Here is a 19,079-nt window from a genome sequence, read left to right on the forward strand (position 1 = left end):
GCTGTTTGCCTGTTTTTTCAAGAGGGTGCTGTGAATGTGAAGCATTGTGTGAAGGCCTTTGCCTGACACACCTGCCATGGGTCACCTTCACAGGAGCAGGATCCAGTGCCAGAATTGTGTTGTCTTGTGTTATTTCCTCAGTAACTTCTCAACAGTTTCATTTACCTACCTAAGTTTGAATTGGCTGTTTCAGAATTTGAATATTTAGTAAATTTATGACTTCAGTATTGGAGTGTTTTAATTGTTCTTTAGCTTGAATCTTCTAAGTCATTGTGTACAAACTCATGGTTTTGTGTTTACAATACTGACAGAATGGTAATTTAGATGATACCAGGTTTAGATAACAGAGGGTAAGTTTGGGAAAGTAACATATTTGTTCAAAATATTGCAACCAAAGTCCTATTTTCTTCTTATGGAATTCTATATCATGTCAGTGAATACATTTGAAAATAATTCATTGTTAACAGAGTGAACAGGAAGATTGGCTTTCAGAGGCCTCCATTTTTTCTTATAAGAAGAAAGAAAACAGTGGTTTTCCTTAATGAAAGATCTTTTTTGATCTTTTGTGGTAGGCAGAGTGGAGTTTAGTTGCCCATGTTAATGTTATTGAACTCTTGAATTCTCTGCAGAATTGTGTTTGCAGGGACCTCTGAGGCTTAAATTAGAAAAGGCACAGAAATAAAGAGGAAGGGAGGGAAGAAAGCATAATGTTATCCCAGAAAAGGTGGGAAGGAACTTGTAATTCCTCAGCTGACAAGCCATCAGTCAGTAATACCCTGAAACAGAAGGAATTTTTATCCACAAGCTCTTTAGAGAAATGAGGAGTAGCAAAACATACGTCAATAACAACAGCTGCATTCCCATTCCTTGCTCAGAATACTTCAGAATTCCTGTGGTGCCAAAATGGAGACATCTGGAGCTGCCTGGACTTTAGATTTTAACTGAAAACAAAGAGCATTAGTTTTTAGAGCAGGTGATAGAGGGGGAAAATGCTGCATTGTTTGGATGTGTGTTCAGCAGGTCAGGATGTTGTTTCTGGTTATCTCTTGCTGATTTAATAAGTGAGTATGGACAAACCACTTAATGCAAAGCCATATCCTGTAAGTGATAACAGGTCTCACAGTTATTACATAACTGCTCTAATCTGGAAACACAACCTTGTGCAGAGTAAAAGGAATTTTGTCCCATTTTACTTTTGTATCCTGTCGATAGGATCGAAGTTATGAGCTGTTTTCTCTGTTGGTGTAAGTAGCCAGTTGCAGTCCTATACAAATAACTGGAAATAAATAAAGTATTTAACAGAAGTGCTGTTTTATACAAGATGTTTGAGGGTTTATTTTGCTGGTAATACAGGGAGAAATTCTTGCTTTTGACTTCAGAGGTCTGTCCTGGCAAGTGATCCTGTAACACTGCAAGTTGTCAGCTCTCTCAGGTTTGCATGTGCCAGACTCAGTCTGATCCACACAGACTGATTTTCCTGTGTGGCCAGAATTACTCTTTATTCTCTTGAGACTAGCACTGAAATGTTTGTATTCAAAGCCAGAAGGTCTTTAGGATGGTTTTCCATAGAATGCAGTCTCTCCTGAGATGCTACATGAACAGGTGTGGTCACTTACAAAGAAAAAAGTAATTTTAAAAGACTCAGTGGGTTTTTACGTAAAATCCTTGTAGAATTTTTTAAATACTTACTTAACCTCCTTATTTTTAAAATTAGGGTCCTTGAGTTCCAAACATTTCTGAGGATTTTGGAGTGTGAATCCCATTTTGGGCCCACATTCAGTAATAATTTTTACTGAATAACTAACTCAGTTGAGGTTCAAATCACTGACCCTGAATCCTGAAAAAGGTAAAGTACTTGTTGAATGTTAAACTCACATATTTAAATTCCTCAATTTTCTTTAATATGCTATCCATTTAACTTAAAATATTTATTTTATTTTACTGTCAGATATTCAAAGCAGAGCTGTTCTCAAATATACGATACTATTAATTAACAAAATATACTATACTATTAATACTACTAATACAACATCTAATTCTAAAAGTTGTAAAAAGCAATTTAGAGTATATTTTGGTGTTTTTATTAATAAAAATGTTATTTAAGTTAGCTGTGACTGGCTACTGACAATGGGCTGAAGTGCAGAACTGCACAGGAAGTCTGGCCTCATTGTGAACGCTGGGAGCTGGAATGTATGAGCCTCACAATCCAGAAAATGGAATTTATGTAAACAGGTGTTTTATTCTGGAAAACGTGGGCTTGCATTTGTACCAAAGCAGTTCTTCTGGCAAAGAAAGCACGGGAAGGTGCTTGTCACAACTCTTTTTGCTATCCCTCACTGAGCTAAAACGCTTGATTTAGTGGAGACAATCATGACTTGTTGGCTGGTATCAGAAGGGGGAATCATCCTTCAGTCCCTGGGTGTCTGCCTCTGCCCTGGGAGCAGCTGGAGCGTGAGCCCGTCCTGCCACCCACCCCTTGTTCCTCACGTCACGAGCCGCATTGTCGGTGTGCAGCTAATAAATTCCTTCTTTTTTTAACCTTATACACCCACCGTTCCCGGTAATGTGCCCATTGTTTCTTTATGTCAACCCAGTCCTTCTGTTTGTCCTGCCACTCCCTCGGCCGTGTATACCTTTGCCTTCCTTTGCGTTGTTCATTTCCTTGCACAGGCTCCTTCCTTTTGTTAATCTCTTCTGAACTGTTATCCCTGTAACCCTGAAGCTGCGTAATTGATACGACTATAACATAAATAATGGCCATAGTAATGCAATTTTTTTTTCAGTATTGCATATTCTATTTGCAATTTCAGTGGGTTTGGTTTTCTTTAATGGAAGAGGCAAGTTAAAATTGTAAATACTTATTTTGTTTATGAATTTTATGTTAATGAGCAAATTTAATTAGTCAGATGTAATTATTTATTTATGTGATTTGGTCATAACTTGGTCCCTCTGATGTCTGAGCCCTGTGGGGTGTTACTGCTGTGATACAACTCGCTGGGGGTAGACAGCTGTACCCTGGCAAACCCTGCCTTGGCAGCAGCTGCAGAGTGCAGCTAATTGAAAACCTGGCGAAATATGAATTATGTTTTCCTCATGCTTTTTCTCGAGAGGAATTAACGACTCTCAATTCCAGCACACGCAAGCGATGCCCGCGTTCCTCTGGGCCGTTCCCGGTGCGCAGCGACACGCCCGGGTTCCGCCCGAGCGCTGCGGTGGGACCGTAACCCCAGGGCAGCACCGCATTCCCCCGGTGCCCTCCCATCCCCATTACCATCCCATCCCATTCCATCCCCGCCGCCGGCGGAGGGCGGGCGCTGCCGCAGCCGCTCACCTGCGGGGGCGGCCCCTCCGCCCGGCCCGGCCCGGCCCGGCCCGGCCCTGCCCGAACATGCGCCGAGGCTCCGGCTGCCGCCGCTCCACACACACCATGCGAGCGGGCTGCGGCGGCCGCCGGGGAGCAGCAGCAGCAGCGCCAGCCGTGCCCGCCGCCCTCCCGCCTTGCCCTCCTCAGCCGCTGCCCGTCGCGACGCCTCCATGGACGCCCAGCCGGCCGGCAGCGCCGGTGCTCGGTACGCGGCTGGGGCGGGCCGGGGGGCCGGGCCGGGGGTCTCCGGGGACAGCGCCGCCTCACCGGGCTCTGGGGATGCTCCGGCCCGGGCGGGAGGAGCGGCCGGAGCGGAGGGTCCGGCCGCGGGACGGTGTGAGGGGTGTGAGGGCGGTGGGGTTCCGGGCGCTGCAGCCCCTGAGGGCAGGTCGGGCCCCCGGGTCCCTGCTCGGGGCTGGGGCCGGAGCCGCCTGCGGCCCGTGGGCAAGGGCTGCCCAGGCCGGGACCGATCGGACCAGGACCGGGCCACCCCGCGGACCGCTCCGGCCACCGGGCTGACCCCGCTGTGCCCACCTGTGCCGGCTGAGCAGGCACAAACTGGCTCTTGCACTTTGAGGGGGTTTTCTTTTTTCGACGAGACGAGAGCATTAGCTTGAGCTGATTACATACCTGCGCAGCAGCCCTTCAGTAGTTATATGCAAATTGCCTTTGGGCTTCAAAGGGCTGCTGAAGAGCGTGTCATGTCTGTGGAAGACCAGGTCCTTTTGCTTGAGCTCCTGTTTGTGCAGCTTGCAACACACCTTGACAGCGAAGGGCTGTTCTTTACCCTGTAACTCAATACCTTCTTTACCTTCTTGCTCACCCTCAAGAACGAGCTGCAGGTGGATAACTTTCTCCATTCCAAGTGTGCATTCCCACTGCCCCTAAAATACATAAACTTCCATTGTTTCTTCAAAGCTGAATCAGTCTGCAAATAACATTCTTCCCCCGTGATGACGGCGTGTTAAATTGTAGACATGGCTGCGTTAAAGGTCGGCTTGTGGATTCTGTGTTTGACATAAGACATTTATAGTCGTCTGTGCAGGAGTAGAAGCTTTTACAAGTGCATTTGTTGCAGAAGTTTGCTGCTTAGAAGAGTGGTGATGGCTCTGTTCATGGTTCTTCATCAGGTGTTTGGAGCAGTGGTGTGCTCTCTCCCTGGCTGCGCACTTTCCCTTTATTTTAAAGTTGAAAACAGCAAACATTTACCTGAGACTTTATTTCTGCTGAAGAAACGTGATGGGTAAAACCATTTCTTGAACTTTAGATTATAGAAGCTGTACAATAGTGTTCTTTTTTGGTGGCATTGATATTAATGTTAGAGTTATTGCAGAGATCAAAGGACGTGGTCTAGTGGCATTTAAAGCAGCAAAATCCTGTGGGGTTTAAAAATCCAGAGTGCTACAGTTGCTAATGACTGAAAATGACCTGTCTATTAGTATTTATATATATAACCCCCTACCTGGAAGTGCTCAGGGTCTGGTTGGATGGGGCTCTGAGCAACTTTGTGTAGTGGAAGGTGTGCCTGCCCACAGTGCAGGTTTGGAATGAGATAATGTTCAAAGTCCTTTCCAGCCCTGTGAATTCTATGATTCTGTAGTTTTTAAGAGCTTTATAATTTTTTTTTTTTTTGCCATGCTCTGTCCTGATAATTCTTTAACAGATGGCCCAGCAATTTTAAAATTTTTTAACTCCAGGCTGGAGAGGTGGGCTGTGTGTTAATGATGTTAAATGAAAGCATTAAATGACCTCCAGGTGCTGTTTGCACTGACAGTAGCAGCAGGCTGAGGGACTGCAGTTGCATTGTGCTTCAGGAAGTTCTGAGCGTGGGGAGAAATGTGTGCAGAAATATTGAGAAGCAGGAGGGAGCTGGGTGAGTTTTCCAGGTGGGGCAGGTTGTCCCCAAAGTCTCTGCTACTGACGCTGCTGGAGCTCTCGGTGCTGGCTCCTCATCGCCTTTCTGGAGCTCCATCTGCTGGAACCAGCTCTCCCATTCCAGGGTGACACTGCACTGGGATCTGAAGGGATTCAGGTGTTTGCAGTACTGTGCCACAAAGTGTTGGAAAGCATCTATCAGCATTTTGGCTAGTTTGTGGTAAAAAATTACTATTTCCTTATTGTAGGCCACATTTTACTTAAATCACTCCTTTAAAATCCCAATGAAGCTCCCAGACAGTGTTTCCACAGATCTGAATTTGTGGTTTCTTTAGGTATCATGTATGTTTTGGACATAGATTGAGATTATCAGATCATAGTTGGAGGAAAAATGATCTAGTGGAATGACTGGAACTGAAAAGTAAACAGATATTTGAGCAGGGATGATGAAAAATGACCTCCCTTTTTAGGGATTTTCAGCTGTTGTCTTCAACTTGATAATAAAACTTTCGGTCGTCTGTTGTGAAAAAGCAATTGTCTGAAGAAAGTCTCAATCTTAGGATGGTCATTCAGATACACTTGACTCAATGGCTGGAGCCTCAGCTGTATATCAGACAGAATGCAGTACTGAATTTGGATGTCATTTTACATTTCTTTCTAACTAAAATTGCCATCCTGAACTCACGAAATCTTCTCACTGCATCTGCATCAAAACTTACTTTTTACCAATCCTTGTTTCCTGTCAGAAAGGGAAAAATTGTCAGAAAGATCCCAAACTAACTGAATTCGAGTTCAACATCAGCCTCATTTATTTTGGTTTTCTTTTTTTTTTTTTCCCCTCAGGTAGTTTGCTTAGTTGCTTTTGCACTCTGAAATGGAGAGAATAATAACTATTTTCTTCTTGAAACCACTGTGCCAAAGAATAACTCTTCAAAAAGGCCTTGGCAATGCTGAGTGCCAAGACAACTTTCTACTGAAACTTCTTTTTCTGTTCTTGAGTATTGATTCAGTGGGCAGGCTCAAAGAACTGTAGAGGTGTATTGAAGTGCCATGCTCGAATTTTTACTTAATTGGAGAGAAGGTGGCATTGTTAGTGATCAAGGTGCTGTGAAGTATGCTTTGCAGGTGACTTCTGAAGAATAAACTCAGGCTGTTGGAAGCTCTCAGGGAAACATAATCTGTAATGTCACATAAAGCAATGATTAAAGGCAAAGCAGCAATCCCCTGTTTGTTGAAGTATTTTTTGTCATTCCTACATATTATTTCTATGGGAGCTTAAGATACTGTTCAGTAGTGGAATGATTTTAAAAAGCATTTTTTTAGAATTGCAACAAAACATGTTACAGAGTAATTTATTTTGAAAAGACTTTGCTTAGATTTAATAAAAAAACAAAGAAACAGACCCAATCAAATGAAATAAAACCAAACAAAGAAGCATTTCAAGTCACATGAAGCACTGCAGGAAAATCCTTTTTGGGCCAGAATGTGTATTTCATCCCTTCTGTGTTGGTCACCACACTGAAATCTGAAAGAAGGGAAGTGTAAGTCAGCATAAACAAGTACAAACCAGCCACAGCAGAGTGAGTTTGCATTTTGTTCATGCTTTGTTTGTTTGCTGGGTGCCTAAATGTGCTCAATACCATTGCATGGTAATGGTCTAGTGCAGCTCTTGCTGATTTTTTTTTTTCTCATTAATTTTAGTGAGATGAGAATTAGACCTTTAAGAATTGAGAGTAACTATGTCAGAAGTGTAGGTGGACCAGAGGCAGGAAAACTGAAAAGTCAGAGGACTTGGAAAAAAGAGCAAGTGGGTACTATAAGGTTGTTTAAAGACCCTTAGAAACCCCAAAAGGAATTATATCAATCACATGTGACCTTCAAAGTGACAAAGATTGTAGATCATCTGAATTTAAAAAGAAGAACTATTAAAGTTTGCTAAACATTGCTGTGGTGTGATTTATGATGAAAATTTACTCCTAATTGCAGCAATCCTGTTAATTTCTGTAATGCTGAATATATTTGTTTTATTTCAGTGTTGATCCTGTGTGAGGTAACTTTTTCTTTGTACATTTCAATAGATCAGTGCTGTTGAAGGGCTTTGGGCTTATTTTTGTAATATGCCAGACTGGACTGTGTGTCTTTTTATATATTTTCATTCTGTCTGATGCAGGCAGTTCTGCCTGGGAGTGCTCACCCACAGTGGTGCATTTCACCCTCTGAGCAGTCATGGCAGCACAACAAGGAAAGGGAACATAGAAATGACACCACTACATTTTATTTGTCTGAACAAACCTATCTTAATGAATTTATTACACTGTTTGCCCATTCAAATACAGGATGAGAACTGTGAGCCTGATGCAAACTAGATCCTGCTTGGTCCAAGTTAAACATGGTGGGACCAAGGGCAGAACATGATTCTCTGCCAGTTCCCTGGTCTTTGTGCTGCTCACTGCTCTGCTTTGTCACAACCCTTTGATTTGTGAGCTTTTGCTGGAATGGAAGAGCTTTTTTAAAGACCTTTGACATTGCTGAGGCATCAATAACTCAGTGATTTGAGAGCTGAATTAACTTCAAAAATAAATGGTGTCATACTCCATGTACAACTTGGAATACTATGAATTCCAGAGTTGTATCACTGTTGTGTCTCTGTGCAGAATATTTGGAGAACATGAATATTGAAACCTTTCCAGTTGCTTTGTTGTTGAAGTAATGGCATTTCTGCAGCACTGAGGAGTCTTAGACATGGGCCAGAAAAGTGTTCAGGAACACGGAAAGATAAATGCTGAGGTATTAACAGCTTGGCACATAGAACAGGAAGGGATATGGGAGAATTAATTTTCTTGCATTAACTTATTTGCTTTTGAATTATGAAGATATTTCTGTATTGTCTGAAAACTGAATAGTAACAAATTATTGTGAGAACTGCTTATTTGGTCTTTTCATGCAAGATTATTTCTGATCTCATGTGGGTTTGGAAATACTTGCAGAAGAAAAGAATTCTTCCCAAGTGTTGTGCTTTTTGTTTTCTTTGAATGTTGAGATTTTTTCCAGGCTGACAACTTGTAGTGCAGTGTTGCTCAAAGTCAGCTATTTAGAAAAGTAGTAGTGGATTTAGGAATGTTGTGGAGAATTGGAAAAGGCTAAAGGAAGTAACCCCAGGTGTACCCTGGTATCTCCTGCTGTCCTGTGGTTATCCAGCATTAGAACAGAAAATGGTGTCATGGCAAGAATTTCCATATTTCTGGATCTTTTGAAAAGAGGCAGTGGGAGGGACATGCTGTGTCAGTGATGGTGCCATGGGATGTGAACTGCTGAGCCTTTGCACCAAAAGGGCGCAGGGAGGAGCTCTTGGGGACACAGCAGGGAATGAAGACCCCCAAACTTTTCCCTGTTTAGACTGTGAGGGGATAAAAGCCTGGGGGTTCCTCAGAGGCACCAGCTCAAGCTGTTATTTTGTTATTGCAACAAGATGAAATAATTTTAAGAACTGGGACATTTGAGACTGTGTTATAGGAAATTTGAGGTGGAGCCTGGCTCACTGTGAGTGTGGGATGTGCAGCTGTGAAGGGGCCTTGGCCCCATCCCGGAGCTCACCGTGACTGCCAGTGGCTCCTGGATGCTCAGACAGGGAAGTTTCATTAACATTGAAACTGAGGCCTTTGAAATGTGCTTTGGGAGGCTCCCACATCTGTGACTGATTGAAGTGTTAGCACTGGTGAAGCTTAAATGGTGTTTGATTCTTTGTGTTTTATTCTCCTCCTCCAAATGAAGTTACCCATGCATGCAACCACAGCTGACTTATGCAGATAAGGTAGATTTGGCAGAGAAATGCATCCATATTTTAGGATATGACTGATTTAACTTGCTCTTATTGGTTCACAGTACTGAAGGAGCTCTTGAATTACTAGTAAAAGCATTACTACAAAGGCACAAACCTCAGACTTACCTTTCTTTGTAAGGTTCTGATAATTACTGAGGCTGAGTATTTTAGAATTTTGCACAGTAAAAGGTTCAAGATGCTTTTTTTATTGAAGTCTGTAAACCCAGTGACAAATCACAAAGCTTATGCACTGCAAACTTATAGTAAGAAACCAGCCAACATCATGCAGACAGTGAAATAAAATTATGCATAAATATGGTAACTCCCATGCTCAAAAATCACGTGTCTCTTTCCTTTTGGCAATGGAAAACTTTTTTTTTTTTTTTGAAGATGCTTTACTGTTCATTAGTATTCCAGATTTTAGTTTTGCTTATTTTTGCTTATTCGTTTTGTTTGGTACTGCTGTTGACATAGAAGGGACATGGTGCTTAATTAAAAGGGGCATTGCCTGGGATATTCCAAGGAGCTGTTTCCAGCTAGAGACAGTGGGGATGCAGCAGGGTAAGGAGAGCAGCTCTTGCTGCCACTCCCAGGATATGCTGTGGTTGTGATTTGTGAAACAACCCCACTCGTGCTCCCTGGGGCAGAGAACAACGATTTCATGAATAACAAAACCACAAGAAGAACCATATGACTGTCCTTGCAAAACCTGCTGCCCAAAAGCGAGAAAGGAAAGAACCTTGTAAAACCAGCCGGGAAATGGCCTAAATGTGGAAATATTTCAGATCTGAGGTTTTTGCAGTTGTTTTCTTTAGTTAAAAGAAAACATACATATATGTGGGGAGGGGGAGGTGGCATACTGAAGGTTGTCTGAGTGTACAGTTGTTTTTGGAGAAGTGGTATTCAAATAAAAACCTGCCAAATCAAGTCTTGAAGAACTTGGCAGAGACAGCCAGAGCCTTCACCATACAGGGCTTTAAGGACTATTTGGAGAATACAGTATTAATTAGAAATTGTACAAACAGTTAGTGAGAATGATGAAAAACCTTTTCAGAGTGGCCCATAATCCTGCCATGGAACCAGCCAGTTAATTTTAGGTTGTAACCAGTAGTTATTGCCAACTAGGGAAAAAAACCCAATAAATATCTTTTATCTCCTGCTGTGGCCCAGGTACACAATGCTGTTAGGAACATGTAATGGAGTCATTATTGGGACAGCCTGTGGATCTATTACAGTAATTTTTGTACCAAATGCAGCACAGGCTTTTCTGTACAGGATGCCATAAAACCAGCAAGAGATTTAATCACGTATGTTAATGGATTCAGAGCGTCTTCTTGGAATTGTCTTCTGCTAGTTTATCATTTTTGGGTCTTCCTTCTGCAGTGTATGTCTTCATTGTTGGAACTGCTTTGGGTAATCTAGCAAACAGATAATTTCTGCCATTAGATGCTCTTGGAGAAACTAATTTATGTAAGTAGATCATGGCTGATCAACTTCCACAGTCCAGCTCTTGTAATGAGTGGAAGGACTGGTACTGCTGCTTGTAGTTGTGTGCAGGGCTGGTACAGCTGATGTGCCAGCAAAGCAGTTTAGGGAAATTCACTGGTGCATTTTGGGCAAAATCAGCCAGATGCACTCACTCCACTGGGGCTGGTACAGCTGATGTGCCAGCAAAGCATTTCAGGGGAATTCGCTGTTGCATTTTGGGCAAAATCAGCCAGATGCACTCACTCCACTGATTAAATTGTTAGCGCCAACTCGCCTCATTTTCCATGGCATGAAAGAGAGATTGTTACAAAGAGCGTGTAAAGTCCCAGTTCCTCCCAAAGGTACAGGAACTAACGAGAAGCAGCAGTTTGGCTGCTGGATCGGAGCCTGTTTTGTGGAGAATCCTTGCTGGGAAGAAGCGCTTGCTTGTGTCTCTCGCCTGCGTGGTTCTCACATTCGCAGCAATTACTGCCGGAGTGCCGCCTGTCAGCTGCTCTCGCTTGGCTCTCCGTTCTGGTTCGCAGCTTTCTGATGTGGGCCACTGCCACATGCAGTAATTCTTGTTGTTTCAGGGCTGTAATTACAAGGGGATTTGGCTTCTGCCTGCTCTGGACAGGAGGAAAGGAGGCCAATGCTGCTGCTGCTCATTCCAGACAGGTCTGTAGATCAGAGATAGGCTGGCAGCCGCCAGCCCCTCCTACACTGGAGGTATCCAGCTGCATTTGGATGCCGTGGCTCATGAGCCGGCTGTGGCACGGCCGGGTTTGCAGGATGTGGCCGGTGAATTGTGCAGGTTTGTAGGATGTGGCCGGTGGGTTAGCGATGCTCCCGTTCCCCGCAGTGCCCAATCGCAGAGCGGTGCCGCAGCAGGCGCTGCCCTGCGCTCCCACCGGGGCTGGCGCTCGCAGCCGCCTCAGGAGCACCGAGCGCTGCCGATGCTGGAGCCCGAAAGCTGAGCGGGCTTGCAATGACTATGGGAGAACGCGCAGGACACTCAGCAGAGAGGTGAGTAGCAGCACGCAGCATTTTGCGTTTGGCTTTGAGGCAGTTCTGATCCTGCTGTTGGAAGCAGGAGCAATCTGCAGCCCCCTGAAGCATGACTAATCAGTTTGCTAAAATGCTGAGCACCCTCGGGTTTAAAGCATTTCTGCCCTATTGTTAACAGGGACAAGTGATGGTTCGTAGCATTTGTGTGAGATGTGTGTTTTACCCAGGTCTTAAGCCCTTGACTTGGGAGCTGCATCCTGTGCAGGTTTCCTTGGAGTACGAGGGAAATGTGCTGCTTGTGTTGCTGCTGCTGCTGCTGTGGGTAGCAGTGTGTATTGTTATTCCAGAAAAGATGCCAATAATTATAGTATCTGATTTCTGCTTTGAGCTTCAGCAGTGGTTTTATTCTTTGTCATCTTTCTGTTTCAAATGAGCATTTTGAAAAGGTTTATTTGTATTGAATGGGGTAATTCTGCTGCGTGACAAGAAACAAAAAAAAACCAAAAAACCCAGGTAAAATGCTAGTAGTCTAAATATTTTAAAACAGGTGAAGATGTCCTTATATTGTTAATTGTAATATATTGTTAAATATATTACTTGGTTCAGGGACACAGATTTAAAACCAGGAAGGTAGGAGTTTTAATACAATAAGCAATAATTGACCAAGTTTTAATTATTAAGCAGGGCTCAGAATAGCTCAGAGGAGGCAGACATGATATTGCATTTTGTATGAGGCGGATGCCAAAACTTGGTTAATCAATGCTTGCAAAGCACTCACAGAGTGTCTTGGGTGCAAAAGGATTTGCAGTGGAGCTGAAGTTGTGATGACAAAGCCACTAGGAGCAGCATCACATAGTGTTTCTCTCAAATTAAAAGTCCTGCTTTTTGTATATATAATTAAACTCTTTATTTCTTTGCAATCATTATTTGTGAAACCAAAATCAAACCACTGCTGCAGTGGGTGGTTATTACTGATGCTATCTGCTCGTGCTGTGCTCCCCTGCCTTCTCCTTAAGATGTTATCAGGACTTTGCTTTCTCGTTTTCCTTTCAGCATTCTGTGTTGTGCCACTTTTTAAGGAACTAACACAGTTTCTAAGTCACAAGATAGATCACATTAGTTAGAGCTGTTCAGAATCAGGAACATGGTGAGGATTTGTTTGTATTTTGTTGGAGGATGTTTTGTACATGCTTGTATACAATATATTAGTGCAGTGGAGCTCTTTGATCATTAGATGCAGATGTTTCAGTGTCCTAACACTGTCTAGGTGACCTTAACTTCATTAGTGCAAGGCTTTATTGTTTCTTTTGTGGATTTTTTTTTTTTTTTTGTCCAGCAGTTCTGGTGGTGATGAACTTGGGCCAAATTAACTCAGCTGGTCTGTATTATCCTGTTGCCAATAATTTAAAGACCAGCTGAGAAGCCTTGTGACAGGTCAGGCTGACATCTGAATGTTGTAAAGGAGAAAAGCACAGCCAGAGTAAGTCACTGAGAGTCTTCTGACTTTGAGATACCACAGTAGTTTATTCTGAGTGCAGTGTCACTTCTCAGAGACAGTGATGTTCCCACAAAGATGCTCAATGGGAAACTGTAACCCACCTGTGAGTTTGTAGTGGTTTGTTGCTCAGGCAGCACTCTGAACATGGGTTGAAGGAAGGCAGATGCTCCAGCAGCAGTTGGAGTAATATTGATGCTGATAGACAGTGTCTCATCCCTGAAGTGATAACATGATCATGATGTCAGCAGCTGGAGTCTGGCAGCCTTGCAGTGAGATGTGCATTGTCACCCAGTGCTTCTGTGTTCCTGCTACCTGAGCTCATCAAATTGCTGTGCTCCCACGTGGCAAATTCAGCATGTCCAGGTTCTTACCATAAAGTATGTGCAGTTTGTTTTGGGTTTTTTGTCAGAAAAAAACTTCAGTCTCTTTCACATGTTACTTGGTGAAAGCATAGTTTAAAAAAACCTCCAAAACCCCAAATCCACAAACATAGTAGGAGTCACTTTCACTTTTTGCAATCACTAAAGATAAAATAGCAGGTTAGGCAAGGGAATAAATCTGGGTTTGAGGAAGGGAGTTCAAGTGCAGCAATAATGCACTGGTAGGAGGAGAACAGATGTGCTGAGCTTGTTGTCTCTTCTGGCAGGTCATCCACGTCAGACCTCAACGTGGCACTGCGTGAATGTATGGCAGCTCTGGATTTATTTCTTAACAACAAGTTCTCAGAAGCTTTGGCTTCTCTACAAGCAAAGTAAGTTGATAAGACTTCCTACTTTTTCTCTGTTTATTTTTCTTTTCTTCACCATCTCTCAGGAGATTTTGACCAGACAGCTGGTTCTGTTTGGCACTCTGTTAATAGTTGATAAGTCTTTAGGGTTTTGGTTCAGAAGGGAGAGGTAAGTTAATGTGTTAAGTTTTGGGGAAGACTGATAAGTGCTTTACACTCATATGAGTAGATAAAAATCTTGTTATTTACTCACACGAGTGTAAAGAATTTATTTGTCTTCTAAAATTGATGTCCTCAGCTGTAATGCAGTATGTGAGATTCTTTCTCCTGGAAGAGTAAAAACCATCTTCTGTCACATTTTATTTTTGTCTTCTTTCCCATATGTTTCTGCACACTGTGAGAATCTGAATAATTATAGTTATGGCTCTAAATGAGCAACTGACCATCACTTGAAGGTCTGAGAAACATTAGGTGCGAACTCTTTCTTTGTTGTTGTAACCATTTGCAGAAACTTTCTCACAGCTTATTTTGCAATTCAGTGTTGTGGTCATGCACTCTGTTTCCTAATTATGTTGCAGTCCAACTTGTAATGAGTGGCCCAGCTGCAAGCAATGAGGTCATGAAATAGTTCCTAAAAATTGTTGTGTCTTTACAATGTCTGTGATCTGTCATGCCCTGTCCTGAAGTTACCTGTGTTCTCGGCTTGTTGAAGTCTGTGGTTAATTTAAATTTCTCCCCCACCCACCCAATTTGCTCCATTTATTTTTGAGCCACCAGCAAATTGCATCATGCCTTCTTTCAGGACACTGGAATATGAAAGAAGTAAAATTCATAGTGTGAATTTGATATACACCAAGGGTAACTACAATGAATGCTGCATATCTCCTTTGCTGAAATATCAGCCTCATATTTGATGCCAGAATCTGTAGTTTAGCCATGTAAGTACACTCTGGGAAAGAGATTAATGATAAATTGTAGCATCAGCTGTTTAAGTAATGCTGGGTTTATTCACAGCAAAGTTGTTTAGCGTTTATATGTCATCAGAAGATATAATAAAAATGGTAAGAGGAATAACTGTATTTTCATTAAATCCTGACAGTAAAGCCCCTGTGCCCATCTGGGAAGGCTCACTCAGTGCTTAGCATAAAATAAGGGGATATTTTATTGCAGCAGATTTCCAAAACACTGCAAAAGCTAGTGAGGCTATGGATTGCTTTTTTCTGTAAATCCATTTTTCTTCTGTTGCATATGGTTTTCATTCAGCTTTTGTTGGGCTCTGCAGAACATATTTCATGAGCTGATTCTCTTTTTGTACCTGACTCTATTCCACACTGCAAAACTATTTTGAAACTAATTTTTCATTTCAGCCTGTTGTTATGAGGAGGCCCTTATTCCTGTTGCCTTTGGCACTGAGGGAAATGGAGACTTATGATCTTTGTGAGTGCAGTGAAGAAACAGGATGGTGAATTTCCCCACAGATGAAATCCATTATGGACACACTCCATCTCTTTAGGAATGAGAAGAGTTGTAGAGTGGGCACATGGGGTAGTCCTGAGTATTTTCTTTCAGAGCCACCAGTTCCTCACTGTTCCCTTTTGGTGTGCTGAGATTTGAAATTAGTTTTCAAAGTCCATAAACATACTATCAGTGTTTAGAGAAATGCTTCTCAGTTTTTACATGCTTGTGGAAAATTTAATATCTTAGATTTTTGTGGCTCTAAAGCTTCTGGTGTAGGAGATACTGTGCTCTGTATTATGTTAATGCAGATTCACTAAATTACTCACATTTGACTTCCACAATAAGTGTATTTTCAACTAATTTGTACCATGTGAAACTGACAGCAGATTTGGCACAATGTGTGAGGCTTAAAATCAGAAGAGCTTTCTTAGCAGCTTAAAAATAAATATCTGAGGATGGTGTCTAGACTTGTATTGAGGTAAAGCTCTTTTTTTCCTGTTAGAAAAGCAAATCCATCACAAAGAAAAACAAATCCATTATAAAGAAGAGATCTTATTTCATAGAAAAAATACATCTGGTGGTTTTGCCTCATGTTATGTAACTTTTCTTGTTTCCTGAACTTATACTCTTAGCTTTTAGAGTCAGTTTTCATTATTATTAACAATCATTGTACAATAGTGGGTTCTGATTATGTTGTGCTTTCTGCAGGAAGTTTAATTAAATTTCTCTTTAATGTGGAATACTCACACTGCATCCAAAAACTCTTAAGTTCCCAAAGTTCAGTCACCAAGCACAGCAGTGATTTTCAATATGTAATGTGTTAACTGTTAACATGCATGACACTGAAACTGTCCAATCACTGGAGCAGGGGGAAAAAATCTCATCTTCCTTCTCAGCCCTGAGCCATGCAGTAAATCCATTAAATGCTGATTGGATTTTAGCCCTCGTGTAATTGCAAACAGACAATAATAAATTAAAGGGTTGATTCTGGTGAGATGTCCCCTTCCCTTCCCAAGACAAATGCTTAATATTTTGATAATTATCCTGAAGGAAAACATTGCATAATCACCTGGTAGTTTGGCGATATCAGATCCATTGGGAGAGTGGTAAATAAGATAAATTTGAGACAGAATTATCTGGACCATTGGATGAGGCACACCACATGTGTTGCTGCTTGCAATATTAAAGTAATAATAAGACAGTGATTTGTTCCAGGCAGTTGACTTTATTCTGAAAATAGACTCCAAAAAGCACTTGGTGTTGTTTGGTGGAATATTAATTCTAGAATGACTGTGCTTTGAAAGCTTTCCCTGGGAGCTGATCTCCCAAAGATCAGGTGTGATTGTCAAATGGAGAATGGTGAAAGAACAGGGGGAAGCACACCCAGGCAGAGTGAAGCTCTAGACAGTGAATGGATAATTATGTTCCTCAAAGCTTGGGCTAGCTATTTATTATAAGTAATGTCATGAACAAGAACAAGGTTGTTATTTCTAGGGAGATTATCTTTTTGTACTTGAGGTCTGGAAGAACACAACTTTTACAGTCTTTGTAAATAAATTAATTGCAACCAAAACCTAACTAAATTGTTGGTTTCTCCTCTTTGCTGGAAGAACTTAGCAGATTCTGAACTTTGGAGAATGGCTTTGGTTAAAAAGGCTCAGGGATTCTCTTGCTGAAGCACAGCTTTTTGTCTTGGCCCATCCTGGTGGTTTGTGCTAACAAAGGAGCTGTGGTGGTGGCTGAGTGGAGAGGTCCTTGTTGGTTGTTAACTTATTGCTGCTGGGGAGTCCTGCAGGAAAAGGGTTTTTATCAGAAACGTTGGTTCATCAAATTTCTGTGAAAGTCTGTGCCATGGTCTGGTGGGATGTTCAGACATTGGTGGAACCTGGGATCAAAGATGAGGAAAACCTTTGGGCCCTTGTGACCACATTCTCCTGATGCAGGTTTGATTTGGGCATTGATCTCTCACTCTTGAGCCCTCCTGGATGAGCAAACTCTTGACTGGTCTGTGCAGAGTCTGTCTCACTCTGTGCTGTTGGATTTGTTTTAAGTGTTAGAAGCATCTTGATACTAAATCAACATATGGATTTGAATCTGAGGTTTCTGTAATTTAGGAATGCATGTCCTCTCTGCTGGATTGCTTTAAAGGATCTGCAGAAAAGATTTTGAGTGCTATTTTTCACAAAAGATTACTAGCCCTGGGTTAATTCTGAGGTCAAACCAAGGCAAGATGTTTGATTTTCATACTTCAGCTGGAAAGCTGTGACTGTTCTCACTTAAGCAGGAATAAAAGTGTTCTCCAGCAGCTCCCAGAAAGGGCAGTGCTGCAAGATGACAATGATTGCACCATAGCTGGAGAAGAGGCATGTGGCAGAACTCCATAACTGCCTAAAGATATTACTTATAATCCTCTTTTTCAGTCATGTGATACCAATTACTGGGATAAGTCATTAATCACAATATTAGTTGCATTCATGTAATACAGGCTTGTTAACTCCAACAAAGTCCTGAGGAAATTACTGCTGAGGAATCAAAAGAAGAAAAGTGAAAAGATAACAAGTTTCATTCTGTATCCATCCATATGAAACCCAGGCCTTAAAACTGCTGGGAATACTCCAGGATGTAGCTGGCAACTTTAATTGAATGGTTAATAGAAATAGCATAGATAAATTGCATTTTTGCCAGCATCCCCACCCCTGAAATAAAAAGGACAAATTTGAATGTTGCTAAATACCAGTTTGCTAATGATAGACATTAATTATTATCTCCTTTAAATATTAGAAGTAAAATAGATGATACCATTTATTAGGGAAGGGGTGGTTTTGTTTCAGAAACAAATTACTGGAGAGGGAAATCCCTCTTTACCACATGTATGTGAAAAGTACCAATTTTCCTTTTAGTGCAGTGAATTTAATGTTTATCTGCTTTGCTTTAGAAAGCAAATTTTTGTAATTTTGAAAGGGTGGTATTTCAGTCACTTCTCTGTGCTTTGAATTTGAGCCTCTGGAAGGGTTTTTGTTTAGTAAATACAAGATGAAGTGTGTTTTTCTGTGCCCAGTGAGTCTGATGAATAATCTAATGAACAGAAACACTTCATCAGGCTGGCATTTTAATGTGTTCATTTTTTTCTACTTTACATTATCAGTCTGCTGAAAGAATCATGATTTACAAGGCCAAGAAAGAGCTGTCCTAACTCCACTGGATTTTAAAGTAATTTCTCCATTATCTATCTGTTCTTCTTAGCTTGCAAATGAGATGGATGGTGGCACAGTCTGGGTCTCATAGCACTTATGGCACCAGGATATTTCCCAAAACAGCTTTTCTGCTAGATTGGTTTAGATGGTGAGGGCAAGTAGGAATTAAGGACAGCCACAGAGCACAGGCTGCAGTGAAGTTTATAGATGTGCACTGCAAATTCCTTCAGTGCAGGCAGCCTGCTCTGTGCCCTGTGTGTTGGAAAAATCAGCCCTTTGTCATCACTGTGAGGGCTGGGAAGCACTAGGCCCAAGTCACCACAGTGAACTATTAGATTATTGATTATCTGAAATTATCTGTTAAATTTTCTTTCAGTCCAGTCCAGATACCAAAACTTAGGGAGGCAAGTGTATTTCTGGGGTGAGTAATTACATCAGTTGAACTGTCTTTAAAGTCTGGCTTTTCTCCTTAAAAAACCCGACAGAATAAGAGGAGATGAGGTTGGAAGGCACCTCAAAAAGTCATGTACTCAAGCAGGTCCATTTTGAATGTCTCCATTTTCTGGATGGTGTGTGCCACTGCATGGTCACCCTGATGGTAAAATAAGGAGTTTCCTGATGTTCAGCCAGAGCCTCCTGTGCTTCATGTTGTGCCCATTGCCCCTGAT

At 41.9% G+C, this 19,079-nt stretch overlaps 1 protein-coding gene across 3 annotated transcripts in view; it reads left to right on the forward strand.

Annotated features, from left to right (window-relative positions):
• Positions 1–3,284: 3,284 nt before the first annotated feature.
• The window catches only part of TTC39A (tetratricopeptide repeat domain 39A), a 52,481-nt gene continuing 36,686 nt past the window's right edge, over positions 3,285–19,079 (forward strand). The window contains exons 1-2 of one of the 3 annotated variants that reach the window (XM_005482248.4): positions 3,285–3,569; positions 13,679–13,783. In XM_005482248.4, coding sequence (XP_005482305.1) covers positions 3,535–3,569; positions 13,679–13,783 — 140 coding nt within the window. In that variant the 5' untranslated portion in view covers positions 3,285–3,534. Of the gene's footprint in view, positions 3,570–11,011; positions 11,553–13,678; positions 13,784–19,079 lie in introns of those variants that run through there. The other 2 variants (XM_074545810.1, XM_005482247.4) reach the window with 2 other exon arrangements.

The sequence above is a fragment of the Zonotrichia albicollis genome, chromosome 8 (genome assembly GCF_047830755.1).
Source record: "Zonotrichia albicollis isolate bZonAlb1 chromosome 8, bZonAlb1.hap1, whole genome shotgun sequence".
Classification (NCBI taxonomy): domain Eukaryota; kingdom Metazoa; phylum Chordata; class Aves; order Passeriformes; family Passerellidae; genus Zonotrichia; species Zonotrichia albicollis.